The sequence below is a fragment of the Cryptomeria japonica genome, chromosome 11 (assembly GCF_030272615.1).
Source record: "Cryptomeria japonica chromosome 11, Sugi_1.0, whole genome shotgun sequence".
In the NCBI taxonomy this organism is placed as follows: domain Eukaryota; kingdom Viridiplantae; phylum Streptophyta; class Pinopsida; order Cupressales; family Cupressaceae; genus Cryptomeria; species Cryptomeria japonica.
The window spans coordinates 733,449,071-733,465,388 of NC_081415.1; the positions used below are offsets into that span (position 1 = coordinate 733,449,071).

Below are 16,318 nucleotides of genomic sequence, written 5' to 3' on the forward strand. Positions count from 1 at the left end.
GTCAGATCTTAACCACCATTATCATTTGGGTTATTTGTCATCTATAAGTGAATTTTGCTAGATTGGATGAAACTGGTGTTATTTTCCATTCATAGAGGATTTTGAAAACTTTCTAACGATTAGTATCATTCTTCTCATGTTGCTTTATCTTCTTCATTTCTTAAATGACATTTTCTATCTTTAAAAATTAAATACACCATTTCTTCAAAATTATACAGAATTCGTGATTAAAAGACACAATCAGAATAATAAATTTACAGATTATCATACCTCACCGACATTGCTTAGTGCATAGAAGATAGTCCCTGCAATAACAAGTACATCGCCTAAAATTGGTTTGGAACCACCTGCATATCATAGACACTGCAAGTTGTATTAAATATGGGCTTCACCTCTTTTAGTACTTCATTTTAGTTACAATTATTTGTAGGGTTAATTTTTTTCTACTGTGCTCAAAATATGGCTATTACTTTTCTTAAATATTGGCCACAAATATTTTCTATTGTTATTATAAAAATTACAAATATTTCCTATTGTTATAACAATAATTAAAAATAGCAAATAATAATAAAAATAACAATATTACATGCACCCAAAAATAATATTAAATTCTTGCACACATAAATGGTACAATAATATATATTGGAAACCAAAGGAATAATAATGAAAACTAGCAATTGAATTCTAACTCTCAGTAATGTCACTAATGTGAGATTTGCTTGCAGATCTAAATAGTTCTCCAGCTGAAGCACAATTGTAATAGGCTGGTCTAAACTTCTTTAACAAATTTCCACAATTTTCACAGATTTTAATATCCAAGCATTTTGTTAAATACTTTGTATACTACTGGTCTGGTTAAGTTTTTACAATATGTATGATAGAATGTGATATATATTCATCACAACAGTACTACAAAATGTTTAAATTCATTAATAATGCACAATTTTGACAATCAGATGATATTTCTGTGATTTCTTGTATTGCTGATGCAAACATTCAACTCAAAAATTTACAATCAGACTATGACAAATATAGATTTTAACATTCATAAACAACATTGCTGACTTGGAGTGATCAGAAATCCTGCACAAATATTTTATTTACTTAATTTATGCCCATTCTCCTCATGGTACAACACACATAGACTTATATGGCAGATGAAATAGGGAGGGTGATTCCTTTGTGAGAGGTGGCAGCTAATGCTGATGACTTATAAGGCAGCAAAATTCTCTTTTAACCCATGCTGAGGCAGGTTGACTTCAATTTGAATATGCACATCACCCGCTTTTTTCTCCACTATGAAGTATGGCTCCCTCCAAATGAGTTTGGTCCCCTACAATGAGCATCGAATCCTTACTACAAGGTTGCATTGGGCTTTAGGAGTCTAAATGGCAGCGGTAGAAATAAATAAGGCTTAGAAAGCCTCCAAATAAATGACTCAAATATCTTTGAAGATGTTCGGCCCCTTTGGAACAGCCACCAAGAAATTCAGTCTGGGAGGATTGACACAATAAAATATTTAACTCTCAAATCACACCTTCACTGGCACAACTATATTAAAATGTAAGTCTGCTTCCATATTCATTGCTCAACCAAAAAAAAATTATTTCCCTGTGAAATTGAAGACGGCAACTGCAAATAAAATCTTTGTTCCTCCCATAGTTGGAAAACTCGGACTCAGCGGTTTAAATAATGGACATAGACTCGGACACAACAAAAACGAAAACCGTAGTTTTACAAAAGAACAAAAAGATACTAATGCATTTAGAGAACATAAGAGCTATAATTGAAACATTGCACATGTCATATAATCTCCAGAAACTCAATATTTGAAATTTCATCATTCATACTTGTAGTTTCAAACTTTAAAATGTATAACAGCAGCATAAGTTTATAAATGTTTACAAAATTAAATATAATGATACGTCCAAATGTGAAAAATAGAAAACTAAACAGCAATAACAACTGACAAAAATGAGGAAAACTGAAAAAAAAAACATGATTTAAGTTTTAACTGTCATTGGGCATTCTCAGCAAACGGCGGGAGTCCTTCATCAAGACTTGGGAATCCCAACATCAAACTCGCATGAGTCCTCAAAAAAAACTCAGGAATCTTTGGCTTGGATTCTCCCAGACTCAGCTCGCGAGTCCATGGCGAGTCCACTTGGCCTGCCATCGGAATCATGAGTCTTGGCGAGTCCGCAGAGTCTTCCAACTATGGTTCCTCCAATTAGGTCCATGAATTTTGTGTGAATCCACCATGAATCTAACTAGATAAAGTCTTTCATCTTGGGGTTTATAGTTGAACTTGCAGTCCAAACCATAAATGTAATAGATAAAAATCTCCTAGATGTGCAAATGAGCCCTTCATTTCTCCTTTATAACTTCCCCAAGAACTTTGAGAAGTTTTAATTTTCTAATTCACCTTTTAATAAAATAATCACCTCTTCAGCCCCATAAATTGACTTTATTTTATTTCCACATATTAACTTAGTCACTTAATAAATAAAGTTACCCACAACAACTTAAGGTAACTTAACTTAATTAAAACAATATTCACTTATTTAATTCTCCAAATAAAGCCTAAGGGAATAAAATAGGCTAATGACATTTTCCTGAACACCTAAGTTGTCAGTACAGATACGATTAGGTCAGTATGCCAATATATATACATACATACATACATACATACATACATACATACATATATATATATATATATATATACAAAAAAACTCAAAATTTAAAGATATATACAGAATTGTAAAACTAAATACATTTGACTGTATGATACTTCATCATTGATCAATGTCAAATGCCAACATGGTAATGATAAAGATAAATATTAAATGCCAACTAAGAGTTAAATATTTAATATTTATCTTTATCAATTGGCATTTAATAGTGATAATTTTAGTGGTCTAAGTTCTTGATTCTGATCTCCACTCCTAGACCCTCTCATTGTAATCAAATTTCTTATATGACAAGAGATCCCAATAATTAGTGGGGGTTTGGGAGTAGAGACCCTAATGGGCTTGAGGGGCAGCAATGATAAGCTACACAAGGTATTAGATGTGAGAAAAACCCATCAATAGAGGGGGTGTGGGGGAACATTTTGTTCCCTTGCAGGCCAAAAGCAAGGGTTCAAGGGCATTTTAGACATAAGAGAAGAGAGAGTGAAGAGAGAAAAATTATTGGTGTATTGGGTGAAATGATGCTTTTAGGGCCATTTTAGGGTTTTTGGATGCAAAAAAAAAAGTCAAAAAAACATTCTTTTTTTGTTAGTCTTTGTTGCTAGGCGACTTTGGGTACCCTAGGTACGCCTGGGTACATACCCTAGGCAAACCCAGGCATACCCCCAAACGAACCTGTATGCAGACGTACCCCATATGAGTGCAGGAGACCTTAAGGGTATACCCAGTAACTTAGCGAAACACTTAATATGAAGAAGGGGACATTACAACAATCACAATACTTGTATATAATTACCAAAATAGACATTCCACATTGCAAGCAACTGAAACAATAATTCGATGTTGTATTAACAAAGGAGACGAAGGCTTCTTAAATAAGCAATTACAAGCAAAGTTTCTAAAACTTTAACGGAAGACTAAAAAGAAACATTCTAAATAAGAACAAACTACAAAAAGGAAATATCCTAAACTAACTAATGAAATCACCATTATAGAAACATTACATAATTACTTTAATACTCTCCCTTAATGGTCATTCTACTAACTACCCTACAGAAAACTTGACATAATCTGCAAGTCATTTGGCCACAAATGCATAGAAAGGCTGCCACCTTCTCCTCAAAGCGCTCTGCGACATGAGCCTACTACTAAGACCCTCCTTGGTTCTACAAAACTTCTGGATATGACCAAGTTTACCATAATCTTTCTACCACAATCCTTCCAACCTGATGTTGGGTAACAAAGCTATCCCATCCGTTATCCAGAGACACCAAGATCAGCTTCTCAAAAAACTTCAATTTTTGTTGACAAAAAACTAAAACCATTATTTTGTCAAAAAATCGGCAAAACTTCCACCATGATTATTTTGGGAAAAAATCAAAAAACCCTCCAATAGAGAGAACCCACAATTTTTGTGTGAAAAAATCGTGCAAAAAACAAATAGAGAAACAAATATTTTTGAAGAGAAAATCGTGCAAAACCCTCCATGATTTTTTGTGGAGAAAAATTAGAAAACCCATCCACAATTTTTGTGGAGAAAATCTTACAGAACGCCCCTAGTCTGTTCAAAAACTTTACTCGTGGCCATCACGAGTACAAAATAGAAATAAAAACTCCTTGATTTTTGTGGAAAAAATCAAACAAAACCCCTCTATGAATTTTTGTGGAAAAAAATTAGAAAACCTACAAATTTTTTTAGAAAAAAAAAATCGCCAATAAAGAACCTAAGCTCTAATACCATGAAATGATAATTTGATGTTGTGTTAACAAAGGAGACGAAAGCTCCTTAAATAAGCAATTACAAGCAAAGTTTCTAAAACATAAACGGAAGACTGAAAAGAAACATTCTAAATAAGAACAAACTATGAAAAGGAAATATCCTAAACTAACTAGCCAAATGACCATTATAGAAACATTACATAATTACTTTATAGCAACCCTTGTTGGGTTTCAATTGTCATTGCATTAACAATAGTAGTGAAAGGGTTCAAGTCACTAGCCTCTTATGACTTGAGTGGGCCATTCTTCAATAATGGTGTTAAATAGAAGAGTTATTGGTAGAGAAACAAGAAAGTTTGTTAAATAAAGGGCTCCACTATTTTGTCTAATAGGTTGGTAGATAGAAAAATTAGACCCTAATTAACATCCTCATGGCTTCAAGTGATTAGTTGGTGCTCCTTAAGTCAAACAATGCCTCTAATGTATCATGTTGGATTAGATGATCATGGATTTAGGTGTGCAAAATGTTATCCGAGTTGTGACAAACATTATAGCAACATGTGGTAACTAGTAGGTTACCAAAGCTAAGGCACATACTATTTTTGGCACCCTTGTGCCACTTTTACATTGATCTACTCGTTGAGGAAATTGGAAAACTTTTGTTGGTTAATACCATGGTGCAGGATGCATGAAAGATAACAAAATGCATCTACAACCACCCTTGGGTGCTTAATCTAATGAGAACACACCAATGGTATGGAGCTTGTGCAGTCAAGTACCACATGGTTTGCCACAGTTTTATTACTTTGCAAAGTATTTCAGCCTCACTAACATATCTTAAATGGATGTTGGTGAGCACTAGGTGGGGGAACACTCCTGATTCGAAGAATGTAGGAGAAAGGATTGTAAAGACTTCTTTTTATTAGGTTGTTTCAAAAACATGGATTAAAACACCACATTAACTTACAAAATTATCTTCTTGATATTCCATAGTTTTTATGATTTTAGATGCTAGTATTGGCATGGTGTGATGGTTAAGTTGTGGTGGTGTTGTTCTTGCCATCAAGGTTTCTCTAGGGTGCTATTGTTGAATCAATGTTTAAATGGGGGAGTTGTGGTGGTGTTGTTCTTGCCATCAAGGTTTCTCTGGGGTTCTATTGTTGAATGTTTAAATAGGGATGAGGTCCCCCATTTGTAACCTCACCGGTTCATAGCTCCAGGTAAAAACATTTACCCCTTAAAAAAGCAGGTTTTTATGATTTTAGAGAAATTTTCTTTTTTATGCCATGCCAAATCAGACTTTTACTTTATATATATTCTTTTTGTAGATGTCTAAACCTTTGATGAGAGTTCTATAGTTGGAAGATGTGAAAAAAACCACATAGATTGTTTATGAGGCCATTGATGAGGCCAAAAATGAAAACAACATTTTTAAGGGTCAAATAAAAAAAATGAACCCATTCGATGAATTATTTATAAAAAGTGGAACAAACAACTCCATCAAGACATTCATGCAGCTGTCTACTACTTGATTCCAAAGCTTTTCTTCTTTGATACCTTCTAGGCTGATGAGGTCATGAATGACCTCGACACATGCATAAAGAGGATGGTCCCTGATTGCAATGTTCCCACTAAAAATTTTCTGTAACTCTCTGTCTATTTTTTTATGAGTGTCATATCAACAATTTGTAAGTAAACCAATTTATTATTGAATTTGGACTGAATTCTGCTGCGGTGTAATGTTTCCAAAATATTCATTCATACAAACTTGCATACATTATAAGGATATGAGATAAATCGTTTATCATTAATGATCAGGTACAAATTCAAATTTAACTAGTTACAAAAGGCTACTATAAGTTACAGCAGTGTAAAATCCACCTTTAAAAACTTCCCAATATTTTATTCAACTGTAATGTCTTGTATCTGATTGTTTACAAGATCTATTCTTCTGTTGTGAAACTTATTTTTGCAGATTGATTGTTTGTTTGTTTGTTTGAAAGATTATGTGTAGGATGATATTGATACTTATAAAATAAGAGCATAACAGAAAAATAGCACACCATTCATCAAATAAACTCTCAGGAAAGAACAGATTACTATTAGGAAAATTCCTGACATTTAATGCAGCAATGACAGCAAGGATAGAGTTTGCACAGAAAATAAGCAATACATACTTAGAGCCAATTATTAATGCTTCCGTTTGAGGCACTAAACATTAATATTACATGAGAAGTCTCCATGCAAAGAACAGATAATGTCCACACCAAAGGAAGAGTGACGAATACCCAAGGAAATGTCTTGTATCATGTACAGCAGCTTCACGCCTAAGAGAAAAGGTCTGGCACAGAGAAGGAAGAGTATTATACCATAAGAAGAGGGGCTGCACTAGGTAAAAGAATCCACACTGCCACAAATACCTCACACCAAACATCCAGCAGCTCATGCCAAGTATAAGACCCCCACATGCAACAAGGAAGTCTCATGTCATGAGAAAGAGTGCCATGACAAAACCAAGGATGCAGGTGTGTGTTGTGACGTTTTCACACATCTCCCATTTCAAATGGGGACCCCCACTTTTTTTAGCTTCCTGGCTTAGGTGTTTTTTGCCTTTAGCTTGGCAATAGTCGTAGTCATTAACCTATACTTGTGAGAGGATTTGTTTTGTCAGTCAGGAATAGGCTGAGTCTTGAGTCAAATTGGTGAAGTTCAAATTTGGAGTGGAAAATTTACTTGCCATTTCGTCAGGAATTGCAAGTATTGCATGCAAATCTTGCTCTACAATGTTCGAGTGACGAATAATGCAATGTGAGAAAGTGTGAACTTGAATTTGTAAAAATGTTGTCATAAGTGATGCAAATTTGAAAAATTGGCAAAATCGCAAAATGTTAAAAATGTTATAAGAGGTCTTAATTTCATCAATAAAATGTTGCATTTTGGTGTCAAAAGTTGCAATTTTATTGAACATGTTGAATAGGCTGAGATTGTAAAAGTGAATTCAAAATTTGTAAAAGAAAAGTGTCAAAATCAATGAAATTATTGATGGGTGTCAAATTTCCATTCATCAAAATTGTTGCACACCCCCTAAAATCCGCCATTACATGGAAAATACAAAATTGCAAATGACTCTCATATCTCCGCCATTGCAAGTACAAAATTGTTGGTGAGTCCCCTAAATCCGCCATCATGTGAAGGCAAAATGTTGTTGAAATCATGAAATTGTTGGTAGACCAGTTTGCAAAATGTTGTTGAGGTCCTCAAGTCCACCAATTGCCTCAAGAGGAAAGTCAAAAATGTTGATCAAGGTTTGAAACCCACTGTGAACTGTTGCTCAGGCCCAGATTACCGCACTAAATTGTAGAAGATGCTTCAATTTCTGCACCAAATTGTTGAACAAGGGCCAATTTCAACACTAAATTGTTGATAGTTCCTTTCAACCCGCAAAAAAAATGTTGAACATACCTCAAAGTACGCCGATGCTATTTCCCCTCTTATCTTCCACTAAGGCAAAAAAAATGTTGAACAGACCTCTAAGTTTGCCAATCCTTATGAAGCATTACAAAAACAAAATGTTGTTTGACCCTTGATTGTGGGGAAACACCTGGGACCCACATTGTTGAAAGCTAATACAATATAAATTGGCACTATGTCATGTCAATGGATAACATAAGAAATCATGAAGATATATACGCTTAACAAATATTAATATAAAGGTGGGCCTGTTGACATGTATTTTGTACACAATCATACACAGAATAAAATACTCAAAGGCATCTTATCCTCTCTTGAATAAAGTCGCTAACTGCTGAAGATTCGCAAGAAGGATCAGTTAGGATGACTCCAATGTTCTTGTAAGTAGGGTCTCTACGTGTGGATAAGCACCAGTGGTCGTTGTGATTTGCTGTGTCCTCAAGGGGCCTTACGTTGCCGAAGATTTTGATGAATTAAACAAGCTTTTTCAAAAAAATAACAAAAGGATAGGGTTTGCAAGAGATCTAATCTAGTCTAACCCTAAGAATGACTCAATGCGGACAAGACTTGGCAAGATTCTACCAACTTCAATTTTGCCATAAATTAACAACTCAATTGAAATTGATGCGATCTTCTAAGGTAACAAATGATTTTCAATACATCAAAGATCAAAGACACTACCACGAAGGTACATATCCAAGATACAACAATGATTGAAGGTTAAGTGATTCAAGTATTCTCCAGTCGACCACGCAAGGCGTTCCTACAATCAGCAAGAAGCTAGTAGTTTGGAAATCGAATCCTACCAAGGATCAAGTCCAACACTTTGTCCTTCGAATTAACACACTACTTTGACTGAGAATGATTCAAGAAAAATTGAACAACCATGAAGATAACCAAGAGAAATGCAACAAAACACCATAACTTCAATATTTCATTGATCTCAAACTCATCATGTACAACAATTGTTTGAATTCCTTTCTCAAAGCTCAATCTTGCTACAAAATAAATTGCTTCTAAAATCTAATCTCTCTAATACATCAAGCTCTCTGATATCTAATCTCTAATAATAATAATGAAATGAAATGAGGGTATAAATAGCATCCTCAATTACAATGAATGGTCCAGATCAAAAGCAGCTCAATGGTCAAGATCATGACACCTAAACCCTAATTAGGGTTTGTTACAAATAGCCTCCTTTTTACTGAACAATATTAAATGCATAGCCAAATATTAAATTTGGCACAAAAACCTAGGAGACATAGACCAATGACAATTAAGGTGCCATGTCATCTATAACAACCTTTCATCTAGAATCTTATTCCCTTTCCAATGCTCCTTTTTAGCATATGCAATGAATCTTGATACGATTCCTTCGATCTCAGCAATTGGAATCTCGGGAAGATTCTTCATTCTTTCTTCCAAGTGGATGACCTGATCAAATGCCTCAAGAAGAGCTGCGTCCCATGTAGGTTCAAGTCCCTTAGTCTTTTCAATCAGGAGCATGGTAGCAAACATCTGGTCCTGTTGCTCATCTGTGATATTAGCGTCCTTGCAAAAGATGACCTTGATTCTATCCTCCAATTCTTGCAAATCCAGATCTGTCTCAACTTCGATCCTCCTGCCAAGAATGGTACGTAGTACCTCAAATACTCTGTCCTGGATCGGGTTGATCACCTCCTCAACATGGCTACATCTAGTACTGATGTCCTCGAAGAGAACTTCCTTCATCTGGAGTAAGGTAGACCATTGAAGCAAACTGTGAGGTCCTCCATCTATAATCTTTTCCTGCGCTAAGACCTTCCTCGATGTTTGTCTGACCACTTTCAAGACAGGAATGATAACATCTTTGGTATGAGCAAAAGCGGCTACTGTTATCATCAAGTTGTGGATGATCTCAAGAACCTGGATAGCCCTATGAATAGTCTTCATCATCCTTGTTGCAAATTCTACGGCAACTGTATGAGATTTGTCCATCCAAGTACTCATACGCTGGACCATACTCCTGAATCTCTCTGCCTCATTAATCGATTGGAGGGGAAGTGCCTGTACGGGTGATCTTGCTGGATCCTGACGTCCCAAAGGTTCATTGAGATGGCTGAAATATGTTCTCCATGCACTGACCTCTCTCTCAAGCTTTCTATTCTTCTCCATTTCTTCTCTAAGCTTGTCTTTCAAGGCCTCAAATGAATCGGTGGCATCGTCCATCGTCTGTTCAGCTGTGGATGGACCTAGCTCAAATGTCTCTATATCATATTCTTCTGCTAGGATCTCACCTTCATACTTGTCCACTGCCGGTGTAGCTATCTGTAATTTTCTGGATCCAGTCTCATCTCTAATCATCTTAGACATCTTGGTAGCCTTCCTCTTCTCTGTCACTTCCTGAGAACGTCCAACAAGGCTCTCCAAATCAATTACATTGTCTTCGTCCTCAATCATGATCACCTTAGTTAATCTTTCCTTCAACCAATCTGGGATGGCCGATCTTGTCTCTTTGACCTGTATTTCCTTATGTAATGTTTCTTCTTCTTTGGGAGGAGATGTTATCTCGTTATCTTCTCTATCTTCATGTAGCTCATAATCTTGGAGAGATCCATCTGGTGACCCTTGCCGTGCCTCTCCTTCTTTATCATTCTGTACCATAGACTCCATGGACTCTTCCACTTCAAGTGTTCTCTTCTCTGGTCGAGAGGATGTGCCGGATGAACGATCTCGGTTGGCCCCTTGCTTCTTCTTGGAAGATTCTCTCTTTTCTGGTCTCTCTTTCCTCTTCGAACCTCTTGGATGGAGATTTCCTTCACTTGCACTTCGAAGGTTACCTTCACTTGTATTTCTGGGATTAGGATTGCCTTCGCTTACACTAGCTCCACCTTCGGCTGGCTTCTCTTCCAAAGTGAAAGTCATAGCTATGCCTTGCTCTCTCAACTTTTGATGCTGCACATCAACCCATCTGCGAGTACAAGACAAGATTGGAGCCATCAAAGCATCTAGATCCACGACCTCGGGCTCATTCCAATCTAACCTTATTGATTTGCTTTCTCGATCATAGGATGACTGGAGATGTCTGCCACTGTCCTGAGCTTGGTCGGCCACTCTATAAATCTTGCATTTCCTGATGAAATCCAAAGGCAATCTAGAATGCATCTTTCTTTTCACTTCAAGATCGTCTAAGAGATTCATCATAAAATCTTCTATTTGAAATTCATGCTTAAACTTCCTACCGACCGTCTCTTCTATAAATCCATGAGGATCAAAGCTTTCTCTCAAGGCAAAGAATGAAAAAGAATACAAAGCTAATTCCTTCTCTGCGTCGTCCATGGCTAAAGCATTGGGACATACCTCAACTGAATTGCCCAAAATGATGGGTACCGGAACTCCATTTCCGTGTCTATGTCTGAATGCCTTCGCATATGCTGCCAACTGTCTTGTTACTTCAAGTAACACAATTCTGTCTGTCGGATATCTCGGCAACATGTATGGAGGTGAAGGACATCCATGAACTCTGATATAAGTAAACTTCGGAAATTGGATAAACCAAGCACCGTACCTCTTTACTAATTCTTGTGCATCCTGAGATAATCTGTTGTGAATCCCACCTTGCAACGTCCTTGTGATGTTCATCGTGAAGGTATCATTAACTAACTTGTAGTTGCTTCATGGCGGATGATGCAAGTGGACATAGGAATCACAAACTCTAACCTCGCCGGGTCCTCTTCCAATCACTCCTCTGTGAGGTAGTCCTGCGTACTCAAAGCTCCTGATCAAGGCATATATGACGTATGAACTCATGTGGAAGGACTTGGTAGCTTTGAGTCTCCTCAACTGTACGTCCAAGCAATGACTAATCATCCTAGCCCAATGAATCGTTCCTTTTCCCTGAACTATCACTTGGATAAAGTAGAACATCCACTTCTCAAAGTAGAAGGCCTGAGGGGCTCCTGTAACTCGGTTGAGCATTGTAATCAAATCACTGTACTCCTCCTGGAAATCAATCCTATGTGGTGTGTTCGGGATCTTGCTCAGGCGAGGACGACTCTTGAGTAACCAGTTCTTGTTGATGATGCTTAGACAAGCATCTGGATCATCTTCGTACATGGACCTAGCTCCTTCTATGCTCTTGTAGACCATATCCCTATGCTCTGGAAGATGGAAAGCTTCACTTATAGCTTCTTCTGAAAGATAAGCTAAAGTGTTTCCTTCATTTGACACGATCGTTCTGGACTGAGGATCATAATGACGAGCACACTCGATCATCAACTCATGACACTGTACTGCTGGAGGAAAGCCGGCTGCCTTAATGATGCCACTCTCAATTATCCTCCGGGCGACAAGTGATGGCTTGCCAATGTAAAGGACCTCTCGAAACTTCTTTGTGCTGAAGTTGCCCAAGTTGGTCTCTCCAATGTTGCTCCACTTCGACACGATCTTGGTCTCCACTTCTTCAGTCTTTTGATCTTCCTTCATGAGAGCTGGACGGCTGGTGGATGCTCCCGCCTTCGGGGTCGCCATACCTACACAACATTTCATAATAAGTAACTAGACTTTGCAATGTATAGCATAGATTAGATTAATTTTAAGAAACCTCATGATATGTCCTTGAGTTATCATTTCCTAAAAAACAATTGAGCTATTGGAATTCAAAATTTCAAAATTCAAAATTTAAGGCAATGACGATCAACAATAACAAAAACAAAAATTCGCCATACCTCACTTGAGAGCTAACTCTAAAATGCAAAATGAAGAAAATCGCATAGGCACAAATCAAAATTTGATGGCTTCAACGTGATCTCTCTTCAAACGAACGATCTTCTTAGCAATTTCGCCACCTTTGGGGGCTCTTTGACATGATCTTTGACAAATTTGCCCAACTTAAAACTAAGTTCGCATTCCTCTTTTGATGATGCTCGCACCTTGCTTGGAATGGAAATTCGCTCCACTTTGAACACAATTCGCACCCCCTTGTCTTCTCCAAAATCGCATATGAAAGATGATAAAATGATGGTTTGAAAATGAAATAAACCTCCTCCTTTATAGGCGCTTACCTCCCATTACCATATAGGCCGACTTTTGCAAAATAAGGTAATTTAAAATGATTTTTAAATAAAGAACAAGGGCCGACTTTGTAAGATTTAAAACTCAAGCGCTCAACTTAATATTTAAAATAATAATTAATTAATGCCTTCATTTTTAATTTTTTCGATTTTAAAATAGGCAAAATTAATTAATAAATGTTCAAGCGCGATTTTTAAATGCTATTTAATTGAATATTTAAATTTATCGAATTTTAGCATTTAAAATAATTTAAAAAATGTTTTAGCACCAAAAATTTGGAGGAGGGAAAGATACAAACCACATCGCTCTGGTCCCTGACTGAGGGACAGGAGCGAATTATCACCTTGATCTTGATTCTCTTGCTTTTCATGTTCAAAACCTCCATCTTCACGTTGAAACTGGCATGTTTGTTAGGAATTTCGAGCTTGATAATCTTGTTCTGTGGATGAATGCCTCTTATGACCACTATCGCCTTGGTCCCTTGGTGAGGGACAGGAGCGAACTTGATGTTTTCTCCTTGACCTTTGTTTCTACGATCACCAAATTTCATCATGAGGAAGAAACAACGTTAGCCTTTCGTTCCATGCTTGTTTCTCTTGTCTTTAACAAGGCATTTTGATGCTTGAAGGATTATCGCCCTGGTCCCTTGGTGAGGGACAGGAGCGAACCTTGTGCTCTAGCCTCAATTTGCTATCTTTCAACCTTTGCTTCTTGTTCATTGCCTCCCAAACGATATCTTCGACCTTAGCTTTGTCATGATTTTGAAGGAAAACGAGTGATTTTGTGAAAATCGCCCTGGTCCTTGCCTGAAGGACAGGAGCGATATAGCTTCTTGGTTCAATTTGATCACCTTTTGACGTTTGATTTTCTCGCATATCATCTTCTTAAGATACCTTAGACCCTGTGCAACCTTGTACGTCCTTGACTTAGCGTGATTTTTGAAAGAACTGGCACATCTAATGAATATCGCCCTGGTCCCTGACTGAGGGACAGGAGCGAATTTGGGCATCCTGGGCTCAACCTTGTTTGTATCAACTTGCAATCGCTTTCACCATGTAGAATGAGGTCCTTTGATCCCTCTTGGACACTTGAAACTTGATAAACCTTCAAAACCCAAGCCTTCATAGAAATTTCGCTCTGGTCCCTGACTGAGGGATAGGAGCGAATTTGGGCATTTGGTGCAAATTGTTCAACTTTGGCAGTCTTCGTAACTTCTTTCTTCGTCGAGACACCTCAAAACGTCCTTGCCACCTTACTTCTTGACTTGGAGTGATCTTAAACTTGGAAGAAAGGCAATTTAACTAACATTTCGCCCTGGTCCCTGGCTGAGGGACAGGAGCGAACTTGATGTTCCAAGCTTAATCACACTTTGCTGACTTCCAAAATTATCTTCAATGGACTCATTGTGTCCCCTTCCCTTCATCCTTAGCCTGGATTTCGTTCTAACTTGGCAAGAAATTGACCTAAGGCAAAAATCGCTCTGGTCCCTGACTGAGGGACAGGAGCGCCTAGGCCAATTTGAGTCTCATTATGCATCTTGCAATCTTCAATTTGTCTTCAACGGGTTCATTTCACCTTCTTTGTTTGCCTCAAACTCAAAATCCACTTGATCTTTGCCCAAAATATGCCCTATGAGGAATTTCGCTCTGGTCCCTGGGAGAGGGACGGGAGCTACCACTGAGTTCGCCCTGGTCCCTGACTGAGGGACAGGAGCGAATTTGCTTCAAAGTCATGTTTTCCTCATGTTTGCGTTTTCAACTTATATTCAACTGGTGAAGTGTACTTCCTTTGATCTTCTCAATTCGCGAAATCTTTCAAATCTTTCAAGGACAAGGAAATTTTGGATTTCAAGCTCCGGTCCTTCAGTGAGGGACAGGAGCGATTTTTACTCCTGGAGCATTTCCGTGTTCATGAAATTCTTCAAATTATATTCAACGGAAAGATCATGCCCCCTTTTATCATTTCCAATTCGAAATTTGTCTTGATCCTGCAGAGACAGTAAAATTTTGAAAAACAAGCTCCGGTCCTCCACTGAGGGACAGGAGCGATTTTGCTCTTACAGGCCAAAATATCAAGATTTTACAAGTTTAATCACTTCACAAGGCAAAAACAGGTCATTTCCAATGCCCGGGATCAATTATCAAAATTTTCAAAATTTGGTCAAAATTACTCAATCGGACAAAATCAAAATCTCATCATCAATACTTAGGCAAATTTAGACTCTGCATTCAAAATTCCGATTGAAAATAGACCAACTCACTTAGCCTCTGGCGAATTCTCCTTATTCAAAATTGCATCCTACGAGAGGAAGCTCAAAAAAAAACTCTCAAGATTGACTGGATACTGGCCCTAAAACGCAGTAACGAAAACCCTAAGGCTTGACCCTAATCCAGACAACTGGCATACTAAACCAAAACCCTAAAAACGGAGAAAAAGGCGAGCAAAACGAGCAAAAAGAGGGGGTCCCCATTTAATGGGGCGATGTGTGAAATGGTCACAACATCTGGCGACACCACTGAGAAATGTTGAAAAACATTTGGGAATCAATCTTTCTGAAAGAAAACTCAGAAAACCTCCTTCAACAAAACCAAGAGTTAAGAAGCACTTACAAGAAGAGACCATCATATTGAGACAAAGTATCAAGTCCACAGTTACCCATGTGTGTGCAAATGCGTTAATTCCCCTCAACAAGACAATCATGATCTTCACGTTCCCCTGTGATAAGCTACGTAGTTTGTCTAGACTTCAAAAGCATCCTGGATAGAGCCTCGCTGCTAGTCAGACGTTCATAGTCCCAACGAGGTTATCGCCGCAAGCTCACGAATATTGCTCCATTGCCAGTCAGGCGTCTATAGCCCCGATGGAGTTACTCGTAAATTCCCTTTTAGCCAATTTGATATTTCCTTTTAGCTCATCTTCTTTTCTTTTGATTTTTCTTTTCATTTTCTCATTTCTTCATTTTTTCTTTTGATACTGCTTTTCAGTTCTGTCAATTCTTTTGACTCGTGAGCAGTGAAGCTCACTAGGGTTTGAGGATTGCGGTGGCGCTGAAGTCAGACTTTAGATTTTTCACTGATCACAGCTTCTCCTGGAAACCATAACGACTCGGAGATTATAAGTGTGAAAATATATAATAACTGGAGGACAAAAGTACGTGAGTTCAATAAGCTAATCTTACTTCAATGCAAGTATGTCCTGACTCAAAGCTTTATTAAAAGAAACTCCCTTTGTAGTTCCAAAAGACCTCATGATTGTCCAAATGCAACCAACAACCTAGCGGGAAGTCAGAGCGTTACATGACAAAATCACCCCCTGACTCAAAGCTTTATTAAAAGAAACTCCCTTTGTAATTCCAAAAGACCTCATGATTGTCCAAATGCAAC

The 16,318-nt window shown here is 37.6% G+C and overlaps 1 protein-coding gene across 2 annotated transcripts in view; it reads right to left on the reverse strand.

Annotated features, from left to right (window-relative positions):
- The window catches only part of LOC131072111 (uncharacterized), a 186,818-nt gene that overhangs the window by 108,228 nt on the left and 62,272 nt on the right, over positions 1-16,318 (reverse strand). For both annotated transcript variants that reach the window (XM_058008174.2, XM_058008175.2), the window contains exon 5: positions 271-347. In XM_058008174.2, the coding sequence (XP_057864157.2) occupies positions 271-347 (77 nt within the window). The remainder of the gene's footprint in view (positions 1-270; positions 348-16,318) is intronic.